General features: G+C 33.6%; 1 protein-coding gene across 7 annotated transcripts in view; it reads left to right on the forward strand.

Moving 5' to 3' along the window:
* The window catches only part of LOC134542184 (casein kinase II subunit alpha), a 40,971-nt gene that overhangs the window by 5,465 nt on the left and 20,020 nt on the right, over positions 1-15,486 (forward strand). For 4 of the 7 annotated variants that reach the window (XM_063386233.1, XM_063386232.1, XM_063386234.1 and 1 more), the window contains exons 2-4: positions 4,367-4,511; positions 5,587-5,698; positions 12,214-12,426. In XM_063386233.1, coding sequence (XP_063242303.1) covers positions 4,417-4,511; positions 5,587-5,698; positions 12,214-12,426 — 420 coding nt within the window. In that variant the 5' untranslated portion in view covers positions 4,367-4,416. Of the gene's footprint in view, positions 1-529; positions 720-4,366; positions 4,512-5,586; positions 5,699-12,213; positions 12,427-15,486 lie in introns of those variants that run through there. The other 3 variants (XM_063386228.1, XM_063386231.1, XM_063386230.1) reach the window with 2 other exon arrangements.

The following is a 15,486-nucleotide window of genomic DNA, read 5'->3' on the forward strand; positions in this document are numbered from 1 at the left end:
TCTTATGGTTATGAATAACCAGGCAATGATCAAAAGGAATTAACAATGTATTAGCTCACAAGAAAAAATCAATCCTTTGGAACAAGTACATTGTGAAGAACAGTGAGTTAAGTTTTCAAATACGCTGCGCTCGCGAGCCACATTTAAGCATTTCTTCGAGTGTTGACTGAAATAAGCTCCACCTCTTGGCTTCATCTGGCCTTGCGCTGGTCTGGCAGCATGGTTTCTCCAGTTGAATGGGATCTGTAGATAAATGAGAAAGTTAAGAGGCAAAATAAGGATAGCAACTGCTGATTTTGGTTGGCATAAAATGTATTGTGTAACTGAAATACTATCTGGATTATTTAAAATCTTTTTGGTATGATATGGGAAATTAAACACTGCAACAGTGTGTTTTGTAATGAGCATTTTTTATGCTTTGGAGAGTGGAATGCTTTTTTGTTCTTTGTAGTACAATGAGACATGGGTTATCTATGTATAAACATGCGGAGGCTTTCATAAGGAGGGTATATGCTACTAGACGGGTTCCGCATGTCATTTAGTTCCACAAGTGAATCACTGCTCTGTGTGCCTAGCTGTAATGATTGAAATTTGACATGTGTAAATGACTTCTTTTGTCCAAATAATATAGGTAGTTTAAAAATAGTGTTTACTGAGCAACATGAACATTCAAGTGCAACGTTCACTTAGTAGGTTTTTTTGTGTGATACATATCAATTGTAAGTGCTGTGTATTTAATCAAAAATGTTTCATAATATTATAAACTGTTGCTGGTGCTGCAGAAAATTAAGTTTTTGTTACAATTGTTCAATGTCAGTATCAACAGTATTTATTTTTAATGAAATTGCAAATGTGGTTTATTTAAAAAAAATTGCTGTGGGGTATGCATGTACAAAATTTGTCGGGACTATTCTAGATAGCGATACCATAACAATACTGATGATGTCACCAATATGGCTTTACATCATTACCAACCCTACTTTCTTACGGGACAGGCGCGGGAATTCGGGGTTTTTGGGTACAATAAAAACACTATCGTAAACTAGAATATTATCCCTCCCCCCAGCTCTAAAACGTACATTTAATTAGTTTTATTGACAGTATAACTCGCTTATCGACACACATTTTCAAGAAGCTGGTATACTACCAAAGCATGGTTTTACTTTAAGATTCTCAATCAGCTTTAACAGCTTATGTTAATTTTTTTGCAAGTTCTATGTACTTACTCACTGCTTACGCTATAACAACAATGGAAGATCTAGCCAATAGTCACATTAATTTTTATGACAGCATGACAGTTATGTAATGAAAAGTAAAGTGTTGCAGGGAATTAAAACTTTTCATGGCTGTATTATACAGTAAATTAATAAATGTAGTTGTTAGAACAATATAACTTTTTAGGAATCATCTCTTTGATTGGCCAACGTCATAGTATGCAGTTGTTATCACTCTTGGTAGTTATTGTAAATGGTAAAAATTAATAATGTGTGAATCTGGGATTTTAAAAGCACAATTTGGTTTTCAATTTGTTTTCTACAAGAGAGATGCTGGGAAGATCAGAGCAATAGGAGTGAAGTTCACGAGGAGTGTGTTAGTTACAAGACGAGACAGGGTCGGGAATGAGATGGTGCAAGCAAGAACAGGAGTACAGGACTTGAATGAGATCATTGGAAAAGCAAGAATGACATGGTATGGTCACGTGCAGAGAATGGGAAAAGAGAGGCTGCCAATGATGGTGTTGAAGTACACAGGAAGAAGACCAAGGAGGAGATGGGAAGAACAGATAATTAAAGGAGTGCAGGAGAGAGGAAAAGAGTAGATCAGAGTAAGGAGGAGACATGGTAATGAATTTGGTTTTCTTTCTGTTATTGATGGCTGATGGGGGGGGGGGGGGGGGGATTTATTTTGAAAAAAAAAAAACTTATCTCAGGTTTTTAGTTAAGTGTCTTTTTCATCCTTTAGAATTTCTTTGTATCCACAAGTTTTCTCAAATATAGTAATAAAGTTCTGATAAATGATGATGCTCATGTTTGTGTTCTTTAAACGTAACAAAATCGTAAATTAGAAAATTTACAAAAAATTATCTTAAATGTGAACTGATTTATGTTGTATGCCAATAATTAATTTGGTTATAAATGTTTATTTCCTTTTTTTTAGTTATTGAAACTCATTATTTTGTATTTAATCAGTTATTTTGCATAAGGCTAGCATGTACATGTATTTTATTGTGAAATTATGTAAAATATAAGTATTGTCCACTGGTATTAAAATATTAAGCATGAATTTATAATATAGTTCATGTTCTTTGGTGTCACACTTAATATTATTTTTCCATACTGGAGCCAGGTTTTGTAGATGTTAAGCCATTGTATTTTAATTGCTCCTACCTTAAAAACTCAATCTCCTTTTTTAATTCAGTAATGATTTAATTCAGAACTTCATGATGTGATAGTCAATTTTACAAAGACAGCTCATTTAGGGACCTAGTCTCATGAGAGAGAGGTTACAGATTTTTTATTAACCTTCAGCTGTTGCTTTACCCAGAATGTAAATGATGTAATGAGCAATGATGACATGGAAAAAAATAATTCTCAAAATCATTAAAAGTAGTAATATAAAATGAAAATACTGCAATGCTACAACATTGATTAATTATTATATTTATTTGCACAATTAAATTAAAGATGAAAAAAAAAAGTAATTATTAATGGTTAATGCATCTAAGACTGTATTTTTAGTAACATTTCAAGGCAAACAAATATATATATATATATATATATATATATATATATATATATGTAGTTAAAAGTATAAATAAATTTAATATTTAGATAAGCCAAAAGGATCTTGACTCAACTCATGCACAATTTTAAAATGAAATTGTGTGGTATTAATTCCTGTGATACCGCAATGTCTAAAAAATTTCTAGATTCTCAGTAGGTTTAAACATTAATGATAAAATAAATTCTAATATTATTGCACCATAGCTATTTGGTAAAGTATGATACCTTGCTTCACTTGACCTTTGCGATGCTTACAACCAGAACAGAAGCCAATGAAGAAAAAAAACTTTTAAATTGCAAGAATGGTCCAAATTTGAATTATTTACTCCTGTTCAGTAGATGATAGAGAGGAATTAGGGTAATTTCTCAAACTTATGCTTGAAGACGGAGAGGTGTGGTGACAATGGTGTTATCCTCGGAAGATTCCCAAGGTTTTAAGCGTTTTTGGCAGTCGCGGGAGTCCGTAAGAATTCTCCAAACTCTTACTTATGCTCTGATGTAATGGAAAAAACCTAGATTTATAATGTAATCTGAAGCCACGCCAGCTAGATCACAGCAGACCGAAGCTTCTCGGCCGTCACTTGCTCTTCTGTTGTGAGATCCAGACCACACACGTAGCGGGTCTCCTCTGTAGAGGACTGTAGCTCCACTCCATTCCTCTGTTCCCATGCCCGGTTCCACTAAACCAGAGCTATCCAAACTAAGTTGTGAGGAATAAGATGAAAAATATACAGACATCTAAAATGTAATGACCGGAATTACTAAAATGATAGCCAGAAAATAATAAATGAAAACTAGTACTTAAATTATTGTGAAAGTGAGTTGACAACATTTAATCAAATATAGTTGATTTGATTACATGCGTATGAGCGGCAAGACACAGTTAATTACAGTGATATGCATAAAAATAAATTTTGTAAGTAAAATTACAAATACATATTTTGTAACCAAACTGTATGGATTGTGCTTTGTACATATATTTTAGTTTTTCTCCTTGTTGAATTTATTAAAAGATGACAAAATTTAAGAATTGTAGTGTATGGTGATACTAAAATTATAGTGGAAGAACTACTATATGCAACCTACACACTGTTTCCTCACAGTTATTTAAAAAAAAAAAAGTTGGGAATGGCTGTTTTCTAGTGCTCACATTTTTAAAGCTCATCTTTTGTAATTTATGTACATTATTCAGACCTACCTATCATAACATAATGGTCATTAAAACATTTTATTCATTTTTAAATAACATACTTATAATTATAGAAAGGTTCAATTTAAATAATGCCTACAGAATTGTAGGACATAAAAGTAAAACCATATCTTACTGGTGACTGATAGAAAAATTTGTTTCATACCTTAAAAGTTAAGTTAGGCTTTTAGTTATCTATGAAATGATTTATTTGTATTTGTTGATTATTGATTATCTCAAATTACCCACACCCCACTTGTAAAAAAGGGAAGCAATTCAGATATAATCGTGTTATGAAACTGAATTTGGGTCTTTTTAGTTACCTTTTGTTAGTTTTATGTATGAATTGTGTGTGTTCAGTTGTACAAAACTAACTTTGTTGAAATTATTTCAGCGTTACTTGGGAACCACGCGGCAAGACCTCGGCCAGTTTGGTCTCCGACGATGGCATTACCAAGCCGGGCACGCGTGTATGCTGATGTCAATTCTCACAAGCAGAGAGAGTATTGGGACTACGAGTCCTACGTGGTTGACTGGGGGTACGTCATTTTACAATTGTTAATTAGTACTGATTTTTACTGTAAATATTTTACTGATGGACTTCACAAATGATGAGCTTTTACCATTTTGCCATTGTAATGATCAATTTTATGTACGTATTATATTATTTGCTAATATATAATTATGTAATTAGTGAAATGTTTTTTAGGCATTTATTTTCATAAACAATGTAGATTATTTAATTTAGCATCTGTTAATTGGTTTTATAAATAGATATTCTATACTAATGGTAAACCTTAAGTTTTAGAGCACTCAAAAGTAACTGAATCATTTAACACTATGCAAAGAATTAAATAAGCTGTAAACAAGGTAAAAAAAAACGCAAGATAAACTTCTAGACATTTACAATATCAGGACCAAGGGAATGAAACTTGTGTAGGCTACAAGTGTGTGTTTTGAGGTAGATTTCGAAGAAAGACAACATATTGTAGCCGTTACCATGGTGTGACTTCCTGAAAATTTTTATATAGTTTTTCGTTTCATGGTCCATAAACCCCAAAACCATAAACTGAAAAGTATATATATATTTATAACTATATGTACAGCCATGTATGGCATGAGGTTGCCTGAGTAATTTGATAATACTCTGTTAAGGTGTGTTGTTTAATGTATCCTATAGTAACTGCTGGACAAAAATTTAAAAAAGTGATATTATAGGTAAGCAAACATCAGTGTCACTTTACAAAATCAAGTAAAACTGCAATCAAGTGTTGCACAAAGCTTCCAAGGTATTGCAATATTATTAATTTTTTTTTTTAAATTCTGTAATATACAAAAAATACAACAAACACATTTGATTTTAACTGTACCACATTAAGAGAAGAAGGAAAGAGATACTATAACCCAGTTATTGAGTCAACTGACCAGCCAGCCAATGGCTGTATTTGTCGCTACCTCTTATGCTACCTGGAATGGAATAGGTACAAGTGGAATTGTTGAAGGGCCACCCGAATAATGCCAGAGTGAAGGTGGTGGACCGGGAATAACATACCTGACAGCCCGTGTGTGTGAAGAAAGTGCTTGTTTCGTAATTGTGTTTGTGTGGTTTTGTAGGAACCAAGATGATTATCAGCTTGTGAGGAAACTTGGCCGAGGGAAGTACAGTGAAGTTTTCGAAGCCATCAACATCACCAACAATGAGAAATGTGTAGTCAAAATACTGAAGGTAACAGATGCATTTGAATCTTATTGTGCCTCTTTTATGACTTATATAGAGCATGATTGTAATGGTTGTTTCGACTTTTCGCCAGTGTTTCATGTAGTACTTCAGGTCCATCTTGGCTAGCACCTAATTTTTACTTTACAATATTTTTCTTGAACATGGGTTCCTTCAATTGAGAGTTGGACTACATAATTATGTTCATTAATTCTTGTTAGCTTGCAAGTGAAACGTGAATTTAACCCACAGATAGTGCCTATCATGTTTTTTTTTTGACCTCGCCTGTGAAAGCCTGGTTTTCTTGTAAATGTGTCATTCCTAGAGGCAAGATTTTGTGGTGTTATTTTAAGACAAATTTCGGTGTAAAGAAATAAATATTTCGGTGTTATATGGTTTTATTATTTTGCTGAAAATACCCATGGCAAAATTTTCTTGCTTTTCTGTACGACATGCAAATTTATTAAAACAAATATTAATAATTTTAATTAGATCATGAGGTTTTATTGTTTAAGTTCATTTGCAAATTCATAGATAATTAAGTTCATTTGCAAATTCATAAATTCAAATTTTTAAATAGCTACTAAACATTTCACGACTTAATTACAATCACATACACTACAAAATTACACAATTAAGCACTTCCAAAGTTACTATTAAGACGGTTTTATTGAAATGCTATCATAGTTCAATTTTCCGCATTTTCTGGAGTGAGACGTTGTCTTCTGTCACTAACTACCAGTGAGTACCTGGAAAATGAAAGTTCTGCATCAACATTTGATGTTGGGAACCAGATTGCCCTTAAACTGGCTGGAGCAAATTCACTGTAGTCCCCTTTAAGGGAGCAAAGTACCTTTGCAACATCAATTTGGCTTGTTTCTGGCAGTGAAAGTTCATCCTCAATTATTTTTTTTAAGCAACATAGCCATGTATGAATAAATCAATGGGAAGATGGGAAACAGAAGGCAAGTTATGCAGAGACTTCTGTAGGTTTTCATCTTCTATGCAATCCTTTACTGCCGTTTTAATGTCTTCTCGTTTTTTATCTGCTACTACTGGTATATATCTTTTGCGAAGCCAGTCGGCGGTTGGGAGATCACCACCAACCTTCACAAACTCCTTGTACCACTCCCTTAGTTTTGGATGATCCAGCTTTTCCACTGGCACGTTGGCAGATACAAAAGCGTCTGTCGTTTTTAATAAAAACTCTTCTTTGTCGTCCTTTACCTTTTTCGCTAAGTTTTCGCATTCTACTATGGAAACTTGTCGTTTAACAGATGAGTTTTGCCTCAAACGCTTATGTTTCTCACTCGCGACATGTTTCACAAGCGTATCGCGTCTCTCGTAGTTTAGCCTGCAGTTACGGAACTTACACATTAAAATTTTATCACTGAAATAAAATCCTTCCCTGGAAAATTCTTTCGATCGGTCACTGGCAGAAACCTTCGTTTTAGGCATTATCAAAAAATTTTAATCTCATAGGAAGAATTTAACCTCTTAATACGCAAAAACTTGCCATGCTGGAAAGATCAATACAATGGAGAATAGATGAAAATACAAACGCATACCGAATACCAACGTGAAAATTAATATCGACATAAACATCTACTATTTATTATTTACAATCGTTACGTTAAGCAGGGTTAATTTTATTTTCGTACCCTACGTACTTTATTTTAAATAAACAGTAAAAGCAATGCGCTTTAGTGTGTGATATTTTAATGATTAAAAACGTAATCTTAGAAAAACATATTTTGGACGTTTGTTATTTTTGTATTTACAGAAAGTGAACGGTTGCCATTGTATCATAGTTATCAACATCTTAAATTATTATGGTACACAAGATTACCGTTTAAAGAAAAAATTACGTTAATTCCGAGACTTCATTTTAAAATCTATAATGAATCACCGTCGCACATAATATATATGGCTGCTAGTTACTGTCAGAAATATTTGATTGTGCTGAAGATAGTGAATTGTCCTTACAGAATGGAAAAAAAAACGTAATTAATCAGGATAGACGAAATTTCGTAATATAGCGCGGATTTCGCACAATTTCGTTTTATTTCGTGTTTTCAAGCGGTTTTCAGTGTTACAGTAGAATCTCAGTACTAAGTACTTACAGGGACCTCACGTTTTTGTACTTAGTACTGAAAGTACTTAGTACTGAAACATACATACATATCATCTTTACAAAGAGAAAAAAAAATATTAAAAAAATAGCGACATTATAAGATACATTATTTTTTGGCCAACATCTGACTTCAGTTAAACATTGGTGTGTATGTATAACTTAAGTTTAGTTATTTTTAAAAAAAAATCTGTTATTTCAGTTTGTTTTTGAGCTTGAATGATGCTCTGTTGAACAAAATGTTCTATCTCATAGAAAGATTTCCTGATCCCTTCTGGAATCTTTTCGTGTTTAGAGATAAATTTGTTCAGTTTCTCTAAGCTCTGAATAGCTTCTGTAGCTGTCACAGGCGGCTCCTCAGTGTCAGAATCATCATCTGATTCGACTTTTGATGACTGTGATTGAATGACTTCACTAACAATGTCACTGTCAGTCAACACTGGTGTTGTTTCTGTTTCATTATCCACAGACACATAGTCTGTGAATTAAACAGCATCACACTGCATGGAGGTTGACACTTCTTGCCATACTTCAGGGTCAATGTCATTGCTTTCGCATGTTTGTGCTGCAGTATGGCTTGCATCCTGGTCTGATGAAGTTGCAGTGAGCTCGTCAGTGTTACAGTTAACAATGCCAGACTTTCTCCAGCAGTTGGCAATAGTTTCTGGCTGAACATTCCACCATCCACCAGTAATCATCTCAATTGCCTGAAGAACATTGATGTTGGTGGGCACTTTCAACCTAATGTTGATGAGCAACCTCTCAACAAGATGTTTTCGAAAATGCACTTTAGCATTCTGAATAATGCCTTGGTCAAGGGGCTGTAACTGAGATGTGCAGTTAGGTGGCAGAAACATCAGTTTGATTTTTTCAGTCGAAGATCAACAGTGTGTGCTGCGCAGTTGTCTACCAACAAAAGAATTTTTCTTCCCTCTTTCTTCATGTCCTTATCGGTTTTCATGAGCCAGTTTGAGAACAGTTCTCTTGTCATCCATGCACGGGTGTTGCTTGCATAATCAGCAGGAAGCCAAGAAACTCCCTTGAAACACCTGGGAGACTTGTGTTTACCAATGATTAATGGCCTCAATTTTTTTGTTCCTGTGGCGTTGCAAAAAAACAACACAGACAACCTTTCATTTGCTTTTTTCCCTCCAGTGCATTTTTCACCCCTATATGCCATTGTCCTGTTCGGCAAAAGCTTGTAAAAAATGCAGTTTCATCAGCATTGAAAATATTGTCTACTGAGTATGATTTAAAAATACTCTCCGACTTTACTTCCTTCCACTGGTTTGCTGCCTCTGAGTCTGCATCTTTGTCCTCCCCACAAACAACCTTCCATGATATACCACGTCGTTCCCGGAACCGGTGCAACCACCCCGAACTGGCTTGGAAGTCTTGAATCTCCATAAGCAATGCAAACTGTTTTGCTTTAGCTTGCAACATTGGGCCAGTTACAGGAACATTATTTGATCGTACTTCCCTCAACCATTTGTTCAAGGCATCTTCCAAACCTTGATGATCGCCGGAACGAAGCCTTTTGCGGTCACAACCAAACAAAGATTCTTCATACATCTTTTCAATATTTGCCCGGTCTTTTACAATAGTACTAACAGTCGTCGCCGCAATGCCATATGTCTTCGCAACTGCGACTTGCTTTTTCCCCTTGTCTAGTTCCCTTAATATTTCCACTTTTTCCTTAAGCGTTTATTGCTTTCGTTTCTTTTTATCTCCAGAGTCACTCATTTTGTAGCACAAATACAATGCAGTGTCTAAATAACGTAACCTGAAAATAAACTCAACAATAACAATAAACAATCCCGGCACAGACGTCAAACAGTATATTAGCGTAGCGTAACACTTTTGTCTAAATAATTAATACTTCTCTCAAACTTCCGTGTTTCGATGTATCGAATGGTGTTGTGTTGCTCACGTCGCATACTACGTATGGTTTAATCTATGGTAGTGCGCGCAACTGTTTGTTAACTTTGTTTTGAGGGTTTAGAGGTTAGAAAATACGTCGCGGTGGTATTTGTTAATGTTTGTTCTACAACATTAATCATTTAGCTGGAAATTTATTTACCAGTTTAAGTAAATTTTGGTGTAGTAATGCCACGCTACTAGTAGAATTTATACGTTATAGTGAAAATATGATACTTTAAACTGAAACAGTTTTGCATGGTGAAGATACGATTTTTGGCGGGGACTTAAAAAAAATACGTTAAATTGAAATATACGTTATAATGAGGTACGTTGTACCGGTATTCTACTGTATTTCGTTTTATCGCGCATTACCATATAATCGTGCCTCTAGTCATTCCGTGTGTAATCACAAAGGTGTGGATGCTTTAACATTTAAAAAAAAAATTTACTAAATGAAGCTCTATCAATAAATATATCAGAACTCTTTACTTCATTTTTATCTGCCACCATTTTGAATCTAGGCTTGATTAGCTTACTGCTGCATGTAGAAACAGCCTTGTAGTGGTTTTGATAAAAATTAATTGTTTGCCTTGTCTGAAAGATAGTTTTTCTTGTTTTTGCTGATTAAAAATAAAACTTTATATGTGAAAGCTCGGAACATTCCGTTACTTCAGACTAAATTCCCTGGCGAAAATATATTGGAATTTCGTTTATTTAGTACCTGTAGTAAGTCAATAGCTGCCAATAAAATCCCAACGCTGTCGCGCTCGAACTGCTTTCGATATCCCCTGAAGCTGGACAGCTTGCCACCGCTTGACCCGTTGTCATTGAATATTTATCAACATAAATAATTATTTACCATTCAGTGTGTTTTGTATTTAAAGTTTTAGTACGCAGTCAATATCTCGTTTTTATTTCAATCCATAACACTAAGAGTGACTCGTTGACACAGTCGTTTCACATTAAACCAACGGCCGTGTGTCCCTACACAGTCCCACCCAATTTTTTTTTTGTTTGTGGCTTGTACACGGTTGGTTATCATTTTACTCAAAACATTTGAATTGAATAAATAATTTAAAATCTAGCAGTCAAATTTTTTTCTCACCAGAGACTATATGGCATAGCCAATGTAATTCTTAAATGAGTAATTTTTATGGTATACAATTTTTTGTATTCAGTGGCCTTAATATCTTTCGACCCAAGCAAAAGTATAATTTTGATACCTGCCCAAAAACATAACTGCGATTAAGTAGAGGCTTTGCTTTTTATCATGTTCATAGTTTTATAGACTTGGAAAGGTGTATTGTATACAGTATAAGGTTACATCATGGGTGTCTGTAGAGAACTAGATTGCATAAGCTTTGATTGTTGTTTAGAAATTAAGTGCTTTGATTGTCAAAATATAGTCCAAGTAAAGTTTTGTATCGCGTAAGTATATCCCTTGATCCTAATGACATGATCCTAAATACATTGATACTGTGGTACATTATGCTTGCTGTTTTAATTTAGTACAACGATAGGTCCTGAATATAACAAAAATTGTAATGTAACAATTAATTATGTTTGTATTACCAGATCAAATAAATATCCAAAAATGATTTTTTTTTCACTTCTAACATTGTTAGTATTGTAATATTTTTGTTATGTCCAGGATCTTTCGATGTACTAAATTAAAACTGCAAGCATCTTGTAGCAAGCATAATGTACCACAGGATTAATCATACAGGATAAAGCCATTAGGATCAAGGGATAAACTTGGGTACATGATATGGAACAATTACCTAATTATTTAATATTTAATCTGGCAGACATTGCAAAAGTACAAAGAAATTATAAGATGATATTAGCCAAGTAGCCAAAATACTATTTGTAATATAAAATAAGCTTTTAGGTATAGTGATGATATACCTTATGAAGGGCTAAACATAAAAAGGATTTTTAAAAATATGAATCAAAATACTAAACATTTAGGAAAATATTACATACATATTTTTGTATGCATAGTAAAATAAATAATTTCTAAGGCAAACAAGTTTCTCAAAACATTGTCGTAAAAATAATGTTCTGTGATTTTTGAAAGTTATAGACATATTGTTTTATTTTTACCTATACATTTATTTGCGTAAGACATTCGTATTAGCATTATTTTATGTATTTCACTTTTATGACCTCATTAATCGCCCATGTGTTCACCATTTTAAAGATTTATGACAGAAACAGACACCATTTCTGTTTTCTTTGGGCACAATTCTGATTGGTTGATTCCGGCCAATATCCAGCATATTTTAGAACCCATACTTTATGCGAAATATTTTAAGGGAACTCAAGTCATCCAACTTGTCAAACTAACATGACTATGATAGTGATCTCGGTGATGTCATAACACTCCACCATTATTTGTTTGACAGCTCCTTTACATATAAGGTGTAAAAAATGTATATTTTTTTTAAATTTCATGTTATTTTTTTTCCAGCCTGTGAAAAAGAAAAAAATTAAGCGTGAAATTAAAATTCTGGAGAATTTACGAGGCGGCACGAACATCATCACGCTTCAAGCTGTCGTCAAAGACCCAGTGTCGAGAACACCGGCGCTGATATTTGAACATGTGAATAACACGGACTTCAAACAATTGTACCAAACGTTAACAGACTATGACATCCGTTACTACCTGTATGAGTTACTCAAGGTAAGGACTCTTGTGCTGTGCGCCGTGAAGACCGTCCACAAACATGCCAGTGCATGCGCGAAACTGTGTCACAGGGTATTTGTCTCATTGTCGCTGCTTGAAGCAAGTAAGTGAATTGTTTCTTATGTGATAATACTTCTCAAAGCTATCAGGATGTTGTAACCGCACGCCAAGTAAGTACTTGGTGTTTAAACTACAATATATTAACACTTTCAGATCGATTATATTTTGTGATATGAGCAGATTTAGTTTTTCAGTCTACACTTATAAGCTATATGGGCAGTAACTTGCTTTGTCTTGGATATGTTTAGACTGCCATCTATTGCAGAATGTATTTGTAATTGATGCCTGAAAAAAAAAAATTCAAGCATTCAAACTTTGTAGTATACTTAAATTTATTACAATATTTTAAAATGAAACATAAAAATGGAAAAATTGTCGGACACATAAACTGTGCATAATTCAGTAGTCATGAAATTGTTAAACTTTCCATTGTTTTAAAACATTTGGTGATGTTCCTAAGTTTTGGATGGCCAGGGAAATTAATTTATTGTTATTTAAACTAAATTTGAACACCCAATCAATGTGTGTGGGATGGCAGGTCTCATACGTCATTATTATGTCTAATTTAATACTGTTGAAAGACTGCATTTTTTTACAACTAGTACTCAATTATAAAAGATATTTAACAGTTTTACATATTCCCTTGAAGTAAGGCCCTATTTTTTTATGAACCAGGCACTAATCAAATACTTTAATTCCATAAGTGAGTTGTTAATCCAAATAATTTGTTTTCCAATCATGGAAGTGCCTTGTTGACTACAGTTTTAATCAAGGTGCTGCTCCTGTTAAAACAAATTTACATTTTTAATTATATTTACATATCCATATACATTTAAAGTATATTTAAATAAAGGTTTTAATTACAATTTGAAACCGAATATCGTAAAACTTTTGGGTTGTATTGTTAACAAAACAGGACTCTGGCATAAAATTTCCTTACTAATTATGTGCTAGCAACATTTCTGAATTTAAGAATTATAATATTATAGAAGGTATGTTCCAGCTCTAATGGGTTTACCATAAAATAAATGTTTTTCATTAACAAGAAGGATTATTTAGCCTGTTGGCGTAATTCCAGAGTCTGTTGTGTACTAAATGTACGTCTGCCATAAATGGCTAACTACAAGACTTGCCAATAGCGATGCCTTTGCCCATTGTATAGGAGCACGGAAATATAAATTTGCATAGGTGAAAAAGAGTACTACTTTCAAATAATTTATCGGCAGTATTACTTCAAAATCGTGCAAATAGAACAGTGACCTAGTAGGGGGTGTACATATTGGGCATTAAGATGAATGATTGAATTCTGTGCAGAATAATTTTGTAATATATTTTACTGAAATGTAAGGGGTAACCAGTGTAGAAAATTTTCTCTAGTTGAAGGTTGGTTGTTACTAGAATGCAGCTTGATTTTTCTGTCTCGCTCTACTGTTGTGTAGATTTTTTTCTTTATAGTTTTAATAAAGAGGTAATTTAAAAGTTGTAATTTTGTTGAAGATTTGTAATTAGTTGGTGTACCTTAATGTGCAGCTAGTTTGTCTTGTGTTAGATTGCAGTACAGAGCATTTGGCACACACTGTTGCCTGTTTTGTTAACATTAAAATATTATTTTGTATTCCATTGTTATTTATAATATATTTTATCATTTTTAAAATCTTCCTAATTGTTGATTTTTATAAGACAGTACAATAGTATTTATTGACAGTATTATTACATATGTTTTTCTGAAAGTAGTTATTAATTCAATGCTAAACACACTAATTATTATTCCACAACGGAAACTGTTTGTAGCTGTTGGTCACTTTTAATATCAACATTTCATCAAATTATGTTTTTTGAAAACAGCCAAACTTTTTAATTCTAATAATTTGTTGACAAAAACTGTTGAACCAGAATGGCATCTTTCAGCTTTGTCTCCTTAGATGTATATTATCAGCTCATTGCTCTTGATGAAATATAACAAAAAAAATATTTTAATTTTTTTTTAAATAAATACAATGTTTCAGATTTATTGAAATGTAGTTACCTGACGTGTAACTGCTGAGGGTAGCCTGACCATGAGGGGTCAAGAAGGGCATATAAAGGGACACACTTCCTACTGATGGAGGGGGTGGGAGTGAGAGATATGAGAGATGGCATAATTTCAACTCTGAGCTTGCCATGCCCTTAAAGGTTTGGAACAGGATGGTGAGGGTACAGAACGGAGGAAGTTTTTGTTTTGATTCTGAATCAGCACACGTCTGCAAGACTTACTTGATTATCTTTCCTTCCTGCTTGAAGGCAGCAAGCAGCAGCTTCTGCTATAGAAAAGCGGGTCATTTTGATCCTTGTCAAATACGTTTCATCAGTTTCAATACCTATAATTAATTTCTTAAAGATAAAAACACTGTGAATAAGTGATACATAATTATTTTTCGAATCCGAGCAGTCTGAAACTACTTCCCCCTGCTGCTTGACTGGTAATAATATCTTGCCATCACGTCTGCGCCAGATTTGGGGTTTAGTGAATGATAATTCATGGCATTTGATTCCCTGTAGTGTATCATAAATTTTGCCACAGTGTGCCATAACTATTGGTTCAATGCACCATAGTTATTGTGTTGGCATTTATCTTTTTTATTGTTACCAAAATTAAATAGCTAAAAGTTATTGGATATTTGTGAATAGATAACAACAATATGTAAATGCAATCATTTGCAAAGAAGTACGCGAGTTTTTCGTGAGTCAAAAATATACTGGAAATCATATTTAACTTTAATTAAAACAGACTTCCCACAGTTTAATAGATTTAGTAATTTTTGCAAATTCATTGAGTCATGATCTTTCCAGGTCTCTATATATGTCCAAAAAATTACTGTTTGATCAGCTTTGACTCCTCAGTTATATTTTCTGAGGGACAGTTAACACTGATAGGGGCGTTACAGCAATACATTCATGTATAAAACTGTGGAACTGTGGAGAAGCTAATGGATGCAATGTTATGCAGATTATTACTGG

The sequence above is a fragment of the Bacillus rossius genome (assembly GCF_032445375.1).
Source record: "Bacillus rossius redtenbacheri isolate Brsri chromosome 4 unlocalized genomic scaffold, Brsri_v3 Brsri_v3_scf4_2, whole genome shotgun sequence".
NCBI lineage: Eukaryota > Metazoa > Arthropoda > Insecta > Phasmatodea > Bacillidae > Bacillus > Bacillus rossius.